Source organism: Alnus glutinosa, chromosome 11 (genome assembly GCF_958979055.1).
Source record: "Alnus glutinosa chromosome 11, dhAlnGlut1.1, whole genome shotgun sequence".
Classification (NCBI taxonomy): Eukaryota; Viridiplantae; Streptophyta; class Magnoliopsida; order Fagales; family Betulaceae; genus Alnus; species Alnus glutinosa.
In genome coordinates this window covers 4,847,009-4,860,069 of record NC_084896.1, presented here as the reverse complement: position 1 = coordinate 4,860,069, position 13,061 = coordinate 4,847,009, and the positions used below count along the sequence as shown (strand labels likewise).

Below are 13,061 nucleotides of genomic sequence, written 5' to 3'. Positions count from 1 at the left end.
TATTTTTTTTCACTTCTCCCAAAAAAAACATTCTAACATTTTTACATTTTTTATATCACATCAATCATTTTTTATTATTTTTCAAATAAAAATATCCACTACAAAACAAATTTTTTTTCACATTTCTAGAAAACATTCCCAAATTTTATATCACATCAATCACTTTTTACTACACAACACAAAAATATTCTCCAACATAATTACTTTCCAAACAAGCTCGTATCCTTTTTCTTTTACAATTCCCTCGAAAAACTCCCCCCTAGAACTGTCATTCGCTACCGTCGGAAACGGAATTAACTGTCAGTCGCCCCACCGACTCAGATATGGCAGAAAAGCAACTATTCCATGCTTTTTAAGGGCTATTTCTCCATACCTAAAGTGTTGAAAGCTTCCTCCGTTTGAAAATGGCAGCGACGCTTGCTCATGCCTACTTCCGCAACTCCGAAGCACCAGAAAGTGTTTCGAGTAGACAAGTCAAAACGATGAAAACAAACCGGAAACCCAGGCTCGTAAAGAAGCCGAAAGTCTACAAATCAGCTTCACTTAATTGGAACCAAACGGACGATGTGAAAGCTTTGGTTGAACCACGCTCTTCCTCGCTCACGCGGGAACTCTGTGCTTTTGTTGATTCTGGGTGTATGGAACATGCACTCCACCTGTTTGAGAGAATGAACCGTTGTGATCCTTATGTCTGGAATGTGATGATTAGAGGGTTTACAAGTAATTGGTTGTTTAGAGAGGCAATTGATTTTTATTGTAGAATGGGATCTGAAGGAGTTCTAGGCGATAATTTTACATACCCTTTTGTGATCAAGGCGTGTACAGGGTTGTTGTCCTTCATAGAAGGGCAGAAGGTTCACGGTAAGTTGTTTAAGATTGGGTTGGATTTGGATGTTTACGTTTGTAATTCGCTTATCGTTATGTATGCAAAGATGGGATGTGTTGAGTTTGCAGAAAGGGTGTTTGGTGAAATGCCGGTTAGGGACTTGGTATCTTGGAATTCTATGATTAGTGGCTATGTTTCTGTTGGGGATTGTTGGAGCTCATTGATGTGTTTCTGGGAAATGCAGGCACATGGAATGATGCCTGACAGGTTCAGCATGATCAGCGCTCTTGGTGCTTGTTCTCTTGATTGTTGTCTGCGAAGTGGGAAGGAGATTCACTGCCAAGTACTCAAATGTGGTTTGGAATTGGATTATATGGTTCAGACATCACTTATTGACATGTATGGAAAATGTGGTAGGATGGATTATGCAGAGAGGTTGTTTGACAGAGTTGCTCCAAAAAATGTTGTGGCCTGTAATGCAATGATAGGTGGGTATGCTCTAAATGGTCATCCTCTTGACTCATTTGCTTGCTTGAGAAAGATGCAAGTTTCTGATCACTTGAACCTTGATGCTATCACAATGATAAATGTGCTTCCCTCTTGTACACAATTACAAGCTCTCTTAGAGGGTAAATCCGTCCATGGCTCTTCCATTAGAAGAGGTCTTCTCCCTCATTCAGTCTTGGAAACTGCTCTAGTTGACATGTACGGAGAATGCAGGGAGTTGAATCTTGCAGAACGTGTATTTGGTGAGATGACTGGAAAAAACTTGATATCATGGAATGTCATGCTTGCTGCTTATGTACAGAATGGGTGGAATAGTGAAGCGTTACGTCTGTTTCGAGATATTTGGAACCACCCTTTTAAACCAGATGCATTTACATTTGCAAGCATTCTACCCGCCTGTTCTGAATTAGTGTCATTGAGAGAGGGGAAGCAAATCCATGGTTTTGTCATAAAATCTGAACTTGGTACAAATACCTTCATCTTGAATTCAATTGTTTACATGTATGCAAAATGCGGGGATTTGAGGAATGCAAGAGAATGTTTTGATCACATGTTGTATAGGGATGTGATTTCATGGAACACGGTCATTATGGCATATGCCATTCATGGGTTTGGTAGATTTTCTGTTCAGTTGTTCTCTGAGATGAAGGAAAAGGGCTTCAAACCCAATGAGAGCACCTTTGTCTCCCTGTTATCATCTTGTAGCATTTCTGGCATGGTTGATGAAGGGTGGGAATACTATAATTCAATGAAAAGGGACTACAATATAGATCCCGGAATAGAGCACTGTGGCTGTATGATTGATCTTATTGGCCGGGCCGGAAATCTCGAGCTAGCCAAGAGATTCATTGAGGAAATGCCCTTGGCCCCCACGGCCAGGATATGGGGATCACTGCTGACTGCAAGTAGGAACAACGGAAACATAGAATTAGCTGAACTTGCAGCTAAGCACATTTTATCCTTGGAGCATGATAATACTGGGTGCTATGTCTTGCTTTCAAATATGTATGCTGAAGCTGGGAGGTGGAGAGATGTAGAGCGGATTAAATGTCTTATGATAAAAGAAGGTTTAGAGAAAACAAAGGGCTGTGCTGTGGTTGAGATCAGTTCTAGAACTTGCAGATTCATCGATGAGGACAGGTCCCATGCTGAAACAAACATGATTTATGATGTATTAGATATTATCATGAGGAAGATAGTGGAACATAATTTTGTTCATAGTATGACCAAGTTCAAACCATTGGATTTGAGGAAGAAAATAGCAAAATCACCACGGAAACACTCTGTGAGATTGGCGATTTCTTTTGGCTTGATATCCACTACGATTGGAAGCCCTGTTCTTGTAAGAAAAAACACGAGAATATGTGAAGATTGCCACAGTACTGCAAAGAAGATTTCAGAGATTACTAGAAGAGAGATAATAGTAGGAGATTCTAAGGTCTTTCACCACTTCAGAGACGGGCATTGCTCATGTAGGGATTATTGGTGACTGCAGTTTTCATAAACACTTGGAAAATTGTAAAACATTCCTGGCTAGAATCTAGATACGTTGTCATGGCACAAGGAGCCAAAAGATCTATCAGAGAACGTATATATTACTTCAGAAAGTTGTACATATAAACAAATGAGCAACGCAATGGCTTAATTTATTCGAGGTCCATTACATTCAGAATTAGCAACCTTCTTCGAAATTTTCCCTTTGCTATCGCGTACCAGTTATCGGTATCCTAGCTTTCTCACATCTGTAGGTAAGAGTGACAATTTGTATTCGCGTGTCAAATTTAAATCGTGTTGAGGTATGAGAATAAGATTATATATATGTGTATCTTAACCCGACCCATTTAATTAAACGGGTCAAACCCCTTAACCCTAACTCACTAATTTCGTATTGAATTTGCAAGTTATGTAAAAAATTGCCAAGTATTATGACTCACCAATCATCTCACATGGTCATGAGCTAGTAGCCTATTACTCACGAATTTGTTGATTTAGAAAACAGCACACCCTTTCAAGGTTTTTGCTTTGCAAATTCTTTGTTAGTCTCACAAGGGACATGGTCGAATGGAGTTTCTAACCATTCAAATTATTCAGTATGTAAAAGCAGAATAATTGTAAGCACGCTACATGTTAATCTTGTAAATGTTCAATTGGATCAATATCAGTCTCCAATTTTAAACCAATTCCGTTTAGAGATATGATACATTGTCACTCCAAGACACAACTTTTAACCACTTTTGCCCACATTGTGATTTTGACCTTTACCTTTTATTTTTCTTTTTTTTTTTTAGAAAAAAAAAACTCTTAAAGTTAGTTAGGGGATCACTTTGACACATGAGTAAGGTGGTCAAGAGTAATGTCTTGGAATGGTAATATATAATATCTCTTTTGTTTAGTATGAGTTTATGTGTTTTGGGTGTTTTTTTTTTTTTTAAAAAAAAAAAAAAAATGTTCTGACCTAAGAACATAAAACAAAGTCATTAACAAACATGATCGATTTCTCGTATATGTTTTTTGTTTGGTTAAGAACCATGTAACTCTTCTTTTTTCTTTTTGGGGATTAATCATATTGTTTTTTATCAATGAGGCCTTAGGCGTGAAAACTAGCATGGGTTAGCGATAGGGATAAGATTATGGTGAGATAGGTTTAGTAGTTTAGTTGAACCGAAATTCCAACTCATTAAGATTAGATTATTTAAAATTTGGATTATATTTTATTTGAAATCTTATCATTTTAGATGTTATACAATTATGGTCTATTTAAATATCATCTAATTGTTAATTAAAAAAAAAAAAAAGAATGAAAGAAAGAGAGAGATTCATAGCATTGAGTACGACATGAACTAATCAAATCTTATAATACAAGAGAAGTTGTGGAATTCCAGGAAAAAGATCAAGGAATTTTAGTTTCTCTGTTTATTAATAATTAAAAAAATATATATATTTAAAAGTCCTGCCAATTGCTCATTTTTATGTAATTTGCTTGATTACGAACCATATAGTCCTTATCACTCAAGCCTAGGTGTGAAAACCAGCATGGCAAGACAAAAGGAAGTCAAAGGCCTCAAAAGAATAACATATTGAGTATGACATGAACTAAATCCAATCTTATGATAAACTAGAAGTTTTTGAATTTATGAGGAACAATGTATTAAATCCCGGTAATTTTAAAAGTTTAAGTTAATATAAAATAGTGAATTCAATAATCTAATTTATATTTTAAATATTTAATTGAAATAAGAAATAAATTATAAAAATAATATTCAAAATTCCGACCCTAATACTATATTAAATCACTAATTATTTTAAAATTTTAAGCTAATAAAAATAAAAATAAAATCATTTAATATATATATTCTCAACGATATTTCACCCGTTTAGTTAAGGCATGGGCTTAAGAAGTAAAAATTAGAGGTTAAAAAAAGAACCAATTCTATACGCGCACGCGGGGGCGCGTGGAGAAGGCACTAATGGAATGTGCTCTGGAATTGTCCCCTGGCTGTCATGAATGAGATGGCCTTTGGAATTAAATTCACCAACCTCGTCGCACCCACCATTCTCCAAGATAGTAGCACGGTAGAGAGCAAAAGTGGGGGGGAATTTGAAGGGTAGAATGTGGTAAAATTGCCGCTACAAATTTTTTTTTCTTTTTTCTTTTTTTTTTTTCTTACAAAAAAAAAAAATAATTTTTTCAGTTTTATATATTTATATATTTTATTAAAAATGTCACGTGTCGTCCATTTTTTACGTCGACGTGACACCTAACAAAATATGTCAAATTTTTTAACGAAATTTGACTCATGGACTAAATTATTTTTTTGGCATATTGTATGGATTTCTGAATTTACGTTGATACGACTAAAAGCGTTTTATAATTTAAATCAACTACATTGACTAATTTAATATTTTTTCACAAAATTTATTGCTCGATTAAAAAAAAAACCCCAAACAAAATCTTGAGTAATAAGTCATTATCTACATTCTTCATACATCTTAGGTAGAACGCTAATTCAATTATAATAAAATTAAAATGATAAAATAAATTTATTTATTATAAAGCGTGAATAAGTCTCCTCACTCCTAACCTTATTTTTATATAAACAAAAGCCATAATTATTTTTTATTTTTTTTAATGAATAAAGAAAAGCCATAACTTACCAAGTGAGGTTTCTTAACGTCTCATCATAGGTTACAATTAAATATTTATTTTTTTAAGATTACTTTCACTGTAGTCTAATCTTCCTATAAAAAAAAAAAACAATAATAGCTAAATTAATTGACTTGCTAACGTTAATCAACCCTTGCCTTGATCGCGCCACAAGCCACTCTAGTGTTTCTTCGTGAATCATGGGATCAATTGCTCATATTATTATAAAATGTAATTTTTCCAAATAACAAAAAGAAATCTCTAGATTTTAACAAAAGAATCGAGGTTATATATATATATATATGCAACGGAAAAGCCGAATTACACACAATAAACATTAGAGTAACAAAAACAAGAAATAAACATAATTAAATACAAGCAAATCAATGAAAAAAATCTGATATGGACAGACAGCTAACACCACACTTGTCACGCTCCTCGTTTGACCCTATTTTCATTATTCTAAAATTTAAGGTTCGTTTGAACTTTTATTAATCTAAAACAATAAAAGTTCCTTAGTAAATGAATATTTATTTTTATAAATATTCATATTTAAAAAATACGGGGTATTACATCACTTCTTTGAAGGGAGACTTTAAATGTAGAAGTTGAGCCGGAATGCAGCCAGCGAAATTGGTTATTGCAGCTCTTCCACCAAGAGTATTAGAAAGAGAACCCCATATAATTTAGCTCATGACCAGTTTTTGAGAAAACTTGGGAAATTAAGAGGTATATTTACAACAATTACGGCATTTCCGATTTTGTTGAGACTCAAATCCGGATATCCGAGATAAAAATTGTTTTTTGTATTTTTTGTAGTGTTTTTATTTTGAGAAGAAGATGAATGAAAAGACAAAGCAAAAAAACAAAAACAAAATAATAATAATAATAAAATAAAATAAAATCAACGCGCATTCAAGAGATTAAATTATTTGAACACAACCCTGGCCCTCTATTATATACAAAAATCCAATTACAAATTGAAGAAATTCCTATCTACCAGTCAAACTCCGGAAGTTCCAAAAAAGCCCTCTTCCTCTGTCTCTGTCTGTGTTTCTCAGTCAACTTTCTCATCCTCCTCATCATCATCGTCGTCAGCTAAGCACACACTCCCTCTTCTATCCCAGAACGCTTCCTTTATCCTGGAAACGACGTCGCCGAGCCAGCCAAAGCACCCGAACCACCCATGGCCACACGAGCACTTGGCTCTAAGCCTCCCGAAGAAGCCCTTGTTCCCAGTCTCCGCAGGGGTCGACATGGGCTGGAGATACGCTAAAGCCGCGTGTTTGACCAGCGGGTTCTTGATGGGGATCTCGTCGTACCAGCTCGAGTTGTGGGTCGGCGACATGACCGACGGCGGGGACGACGGCAAGAGGTCCCTCAGGCTCGTGTACGTGATGGCCTCCATGCTTATCATCTCTATGTCGGCGATTGGGAACTCCGAGGAGGCGAAGCCGTTGTGTACGAGGAAACTTGGGGAATGAGAGTGTGGCTGAGAGTGTGAGTTGGTGCGGAACTTCAATGGGAAATCCGGTTTTGGGTTTGGGTCTGATTTTGTGTCCTTGATTATAGGGATTTCCATGGTATAAAATCTCACTGACAGTTATCGGAGAAAACTGATATTTTTTTCAAAATTTAAAAGCTTTGGGTTTTGCTCATCTGGGTCTCTGAAAATGGACTTTCAGAGAGAGAGAGAGAGAGAGAGAGAGGGATAAGAGTGGGATTAAAGACTAAAACGGTGGCTTAAGAGTTTGCGTGTTTGCGTGTTTTTGGGTTCTGAGAGATTTGGAAGCGGGAGGAGATTTAGGTGGGCGGGTAAGGACGGAGAAGTGCGTGTCCACGCGCTCTTAAGAGCGTGGTTATGTGGGATTGCGGGGGTGCAATAAGGGGATGACGCTTGTCTACTTGGTATAGAATCGAGCTTTCTTTTTTAGGAATGCTATTTACTTATTAGAAATGTTTGGTTGTACACTCTCATCCCACTCCTATCCCACCCTTATCTACTTGGACTAATAATGTGAGAGATAGTGGAGAGAGTGTAGTGGGACCTATTTTTTTTAACAATATTATTGGTCCAAGTAGACGAAGGTGGGATAGGAGTGGGATGAAAGTGTACAACCAAACATTTCTCATTACTTATTTAGTAAGACGTCATAATTTTAAATACTCCGCTGTCATTTCTTGGACTGATTTGGCAGGGCTTATTAACTCTTAATTTTTTTTTTTTAATAAAAGAAAACACAAGGGTCAATGGACATTGTTACTTCGCATCAATCTGATCAGATTTGAGTACTTAGCATTAAAGCCCGTTTGGGTTTGCGATTTTAAAAAATGACATTTAAAAATAACGATTTTAAAATGTATGTGCGATTTGAAAAAGTAATTTTTAAAAATGCAGTTAAGTGTTTCACAAAATTGCAGTTTGGTCTTTAAAATTACAGAATAACCTTTTAAAATAGTGCGTTTTCAAAAAAGTATTACATTGCCTGTAATTTGAAAAAGAAATTTTCTGCGTTTTCAAATCGCAATTTTTTAAAAACGTAATTCCAAACAGTTCATTTTCTACGATTTAGTTTAAAATCGTATTTTTTGTCTACAAAATCTACATCCCAAACGCACCCTTACTCAGTAAACTATTATATGACTGTCATACAACTTGATAATATTACAGAAAAAATTAGTTATTAGATCAGCACTCAATTTTCTTTTCATGATTATTTAAACTATTGTTATATGAGTAATGTTATATATAATGTCAATATCCTACTATGCCGAATGATACTGTGAATTCACCATTAAATCAGTCATTATTAAAAATAATAAATCAATTCAACATTATAAAATAGTAATAGGATACCATAGTACTATATAATGTTATTTTTCTTATATTACAGTATGAATTAATGGTTGTGTATGTCCAAGATAGATTATGATCGTCCATAATTATTTGTTCAAATTTTAGATAATTCGGACAGATGATTATGAGATACCACTTATGAGACCCACCTGACCGGATAAATAGTTGGACAATCTAATTTTATTTAGTCAAATAAATCTCATAATTATTTGTCTAAATTTTTTTAAATTCGGACAAATAATTATAGACTATTCCTATGCATGATTCGAAGAGGATGAGAGTACTAAGTATAAATAGGTTGACAATTTGATTACGGCGCATATGATTTCCCAATAAGAAATTAGCCACAAGGGTGTCGTCATTGTGTCGGCAACCAGATCTTGCCACCTAAGTGCAGGGGGGCCAGTTGTTGTCCAAATAATAATAACAAAAAAGAAATGCAGGTACAGCACCAAACTCTGTATTTGTTTGGGTGGTTACGATTTGATTTTAATTTAGAAAGAAAAAAAAAAAAACAAAAACAAAACAAAACAAAAAGTTGGTCCTTTTGTTTTCATACTTTTAAAAATTGCTACTTAGTCCCTAGTTTTTTTTTTAAAATTTTAATTTAATTCTCAAGCTTACAATTTTGACAAATATGTCCCTTAAATTATACCTAACTTTCACATGGGCCTCTCTATCAATTTGTCGGTTTAACGTACCCCCATCGTACCACTTAATTGACAATACATGGCTTGTATTTCACGCATCATGTGCCCAAGATAAGTTCTACATGGTAAATTTATGTTAAATTACAAATTTGTCCTGAATTACAAATTTACGTTAAATTATGTTAAAGTTAAATTTACGTTAAATTACATGGTGGACCCCCGACGCAAATCGTTGGCGGCCAAGCCACCCCCGGTGAAATTAATCATTGTGCCATATAAATTAGTGCAATTTAGAAAAATATTAGACTTATAATTAATTCAAAATCAGCCATTGTGGTTGACTTAAATTACAAAGCGTTTTTATCATATCAAAGTGAATAAAAATGTCACTGGGGTATGCTGAAGAAATAATTTAGTCCTTGGAGTCAAATTTCGTTAAAACATTTTACGGATTTTATTGAGTGTCATGTCAGCGTCAATAAAATGACGACATGTATTACTCTTAATAAAATGAAGTAGTTCCGATCACATGCTGACACATGTCAACAAATTGTAAAAGAATTGTAGCTCTAGCATTACGGCATTACCCTTGTTTATAAGGTAACTTTAATCTCTATGGTAATATAGTTGCACCAACCTTATAGCACAGGATTGAGATCCCTTGTTATTAGAGATCCTTCATCTTACTTGATCTGCTCCCTCCTCTTTAAACCGGGGTATGTGAGAGGGATCCCGGCCCAAACAAAGGATCATCTATTGATCAGAGCACCTACATTGGGCTAGCCAAAATAGGTAAAATATGATTTTGGCTTGTTCTGTACTTCTGTAACATAAAATTCTCAAAAAAAATTTCACATCCGCTAGTCAAAATACTTAGAGAATTGTTGAACTAATACCATGATTAGCAAATTTGTTGAGCACGGTAGCTCAATAATGCATCATTTATATTAATAAAAGAATAAGTTTTATCATCTCTCTTCTTTGGGAATAGTAAAAGTAGATAAGAAAAGAATATTTTAAATGAAAAAAAAATGAAAGTGAATTGTTAAAATGCTAAGCCGAATGTAAGTGCTTCATTTTGGAAAAAAAAAATTGTATTTTTTAACTAAATATTTATTAAGCCGAATGTGAATAAAGCCCTCTTTACACACAAAAGCACTCTTTAATTTATTATTTTTTTTTTTTTGTAAAAAAAAATAATAATAAACATAAAAACTAAAAAATTCACAATCTCCTCTATATTATTATTGTCCTAACCCTTCTATTTGAGCAGGAATTCCATGCATCGGGTATGGGGTGCTATCTCATGTAATGTTACGTAGAAACTGTCTCTCTCAGAGCCCAGAGGAGTAGGTTCACGGGTGCACATGTCACACGTACGTGAAAGGTTCGCCCAAACCAACACTGAGAGTTTCAAGCAAACGCGTGGTCTTCCCCTCATGCAGCCGCTTACTATTACGCTATGACACATGGCTACTCAAACCGCTACAGCTTCACTTAATACTCGCTCGAACCTTTGAATGGTTTTCTTCTTCTCTATCTGACTATCTTCCTTAATGCATCACAGTTCAAATCGCATCGATATTGCCTGATGGTTTTGTCTACATATCTCTGGGATTGTTAGTCTAACGACAGGTAATAGTTTCATAAGTTTTATTCTTATCGTAATTTTCTTCTTTTTCCTTTTTTGCCTGTTTTCTCATGAAAGTAATTGCTTCATCCTTTTGCTTAGCCTACATTGTTGTTGTTCTTTTCATTCTTAACACAGTCTTTGTTTATGTGTGTGAGAGTGCATGGCTGGAAATTTATTTGTTTGAGAAGATACGAACTTTCAATATTGATTCTTGAAAATAAACTAATTTTGCAGAGAATAGAGGAGGAGGAACTTAACCCAGGATTAGTTTTCTGACCCTGCGAAAAGGATTTTTCATTAATTGGTGGAAATGGGAATATCATATCTTCTGGTTAACATGCATTGCCTCTTTCTATTGGCCTTCCCCAAGATTGCCTGTTGAAAATTCCAAATTGATTTTGTATTCCATGCAGAAACAGAGAAATTCATTAAACGAGCAAACCGCTTCTCGAACAATGGAGAATAATTCGGTTCAGTATGTGGCTTTGGGCGAAGCATCGACTCCCATGTTAGATAATTTTCAAAAGCTTTCGATTATACCTCTTGTTTTCCTGATCTTCTATGAGGTCTCTGGCGGCCCTTTTGGTGTTGAAGACAGTGTCAAGGCAGGCGGTCCGCTATTAGCTCTTCTCGGATTTTTGCTTTTTCCACTTATATGGAGCATTCCAGAAGCCTTGATAACGGCAGAGATGGGCACTATGTTCCCGGAGAACGGCGGATATGTTGTTTGGGTTGCATCAGCTTTGGGGCCCAACTGGGGTTTTCAGCAAGGTTGGATGAAGTGGCTTAGCGGGGTTATTGATAATGCTCTGTATCCTGTTCTGTTTCTTGACTATCTGAAATCAGCTATCCCAGCTTTAGAAGCTGGTTTACCGAGGATAATGGCGGTACTGGTTTTGACAGTGGCTCTCACTTATATGAACTACAGGGGTTTAACCATTGTGGGATGGGTCGCTATATTGCTCGGAGTGTTTTCACTTCTTCCTTTCTTGTTTATGGGAATTGTTGCAGTCCCAAATTTGAAGCCATCGAGATGGCTCGTGGTTGATCTCGGCAGTGTGAACTGGGGTTTGTACTTAAATACTCTGTTCTGGAATTTGAACTACTGGGATTCAATTAGTACTCTTTCTGGAGAGGTGGACAATCCCAGTAAAACTCTCCCAAAGGCTCTGTTTTATGCTCTTCTATTGGTTGTTTTTGGGTACTTTTTTCCTCTTCTGATTGGTACAGGAGCCATTCCTCTTGATCGTGAGCTTTGGTCTGATGGGTATTTCTCAGACATTGCCATGGTGCTTGGAGGTGTATGGTTGAGAACATGGGTTCAAGCTGCTTCTGCTCTGTCAAACATGGGGATGTTTGTGGCTGAGATGAGCAGCGACTCCTTTCAGCTTCTGGGAATGGCAGAGCTTGGGATGCTTCCTTCTGTCTTCGGCAAGAGATCTCGTTACGGAACCCCGGTCGCCGGAATTTTGTTCTCTGCATCCGGTGTGATCTTACTCTCCTGTTTGAGCTTCCAAGAGATTGTAGCTGCAGAGAATTTCTTATACTGTTTTGGAATGATTATGGAATTTATAGCATTTGTGAAGTTGAGAATGGAATATCCTGCAGCATCTCGGCCTTATAAAATACCCATTGGTACATATGGAGCAATTTTGATGTGTACTCCTCCAACCCTGTTGATTTTTGTGGTTTTAGTGCTTGCTCCTCTCAAGGTCATGGTTATCAGCTCATTTGCTGTGATGATTGGGCTGGTTATGCAGCCTTGTCTTGAATACTCCAAGAGAAAGAGATGGCTCAGGTTCTCCATGAGTTCTTCCGACCTTCCAGATATCCATAATACTGCACATCACCAGTATAATGAAGCATGAATGGCTTGTTGTTGCCCTTTTTTGAAAAAAAAAAAAAGAGTTTCTTTTTGCAATGTATTGAGTTAGGAATAAGCTTTTAAAGATTGGTGTAGGGATTTTGTTTTGGCATGCAATTTAATTCAGTAGAGATTGCCTGAATATCATAGGCGCATATAGGGGTCTAAACCGCACTTTATGGGCGGATATTTGCGGATAATATCATTATTTTGCATTTACATCTTCATTTTGTGGGGAGCAGATTTTAGTAACCATCTGTGCCCTAGACAGGCAAGCAGAATTCACCCATAATTGCGCACGGACAGTGGTTGTTTTTACTAACTGCCCGTGATATTCACTTTGCATTTTAGGCATTTTTTTTGGTTTTTTAATTTTTAATTTTTTTTTAATATGGACTTAATTTATATGGACATGTTGTTCTGTTAAAGCTTTTTATGAGCTTTTTTAGATGAGTTTAATTCAATTGTTGACCTAAATACACTTGTAAATTGTAATATGAAAATACAAATTGAACTGTAATTGCATGCCACTAGGTTGTTTTAACGAAATAATACATGGATCAAACCCAAATAAATTGAA

The 13,061-nt window shown here is 35.8% G+C and overlaps 3 protein-coding genes across 3 annotated transcripts; 2 read left to right on the top strand and 1 right to left on the bottom strand.

The window, feature by feature from the left end:
* The first annotated feature begins 225 nt into the window (after positions 1–225).
* Positions 226–3,118, top strand: LOC133882294 (pentatricopeptide repeat-containing protein At4g35130, chloroplastic). Its single transcript, XM_062321429.1, has one exon. The coding sequence runs from the start codon at positions 405–407 to the stop codon at positions 2,820–2,822; it is 2,418 nt and encodes an 805-aa protein (XP_062177413.1). The 5' UTR covers positions 226–404; the 3' UTR covers positions 2,823–3,118.
* A 3,258-nt stretch (positions 3,119–6,376) lies between these two features.
* LOC133882010 (uncharacterized) lies at positions 6,377–7,263 on the bottom strand. Its single transcript, XM_062321094.1, has one exon. It carries the CDS (start codon positions 7,057–7,059, stop codon positions 6,535–6,537), a length of 525 nt encoding a protein of 174 aa, XP_062177078.1. The 5' UTR covers positions 7,060–7,263; the 3' UTR covers positions 6,377–6,534.
* A 3,773-nt stretch (positions 7,264–11,036) lies between these two features.
* LOC133882905 (probable polyamine transporter At1g31830) lies at positions 11,037–12,612 on the top strand. The gene has a single exon (XM_062322144.1). It carries the CDS (start codon positions 11,073–11,075, stop codon positions 12,483–12,485), a length of 1,413 nt encoding a protein of 470 aa, XP_062178128.1. The 5' UTR covers positions 11,037–11,072; the 3' UTR covers positions 12,486–12,612.
* Positions 12,613–13,061: the final 449 nt, after the last annotated feature.

Bases quoted from the DNA above. Each gene is read 5' to 3' on its own strand.
- LOC133882294 (XM_062321429.1), top strand. From the start codon at position 405: ATGGCAGCGACGCTTGCTCATGCCTACTTCCGCAACTCCGAAGCACCA.
- LOC133882010 (XM_062321094.1), bottom strand. From the start codon at position 7,059: ATGGAAATCCCTATAATCAAGGACACAAAATCAGACCCAAACCCAAAA.
- LOC133882905 (XM_062322144.1), top strand. From the start codon at position 11,073: ATGGAGAATAATTCGGTTCAGTATGTGGCTTTGGGCGAAGCATCGACT.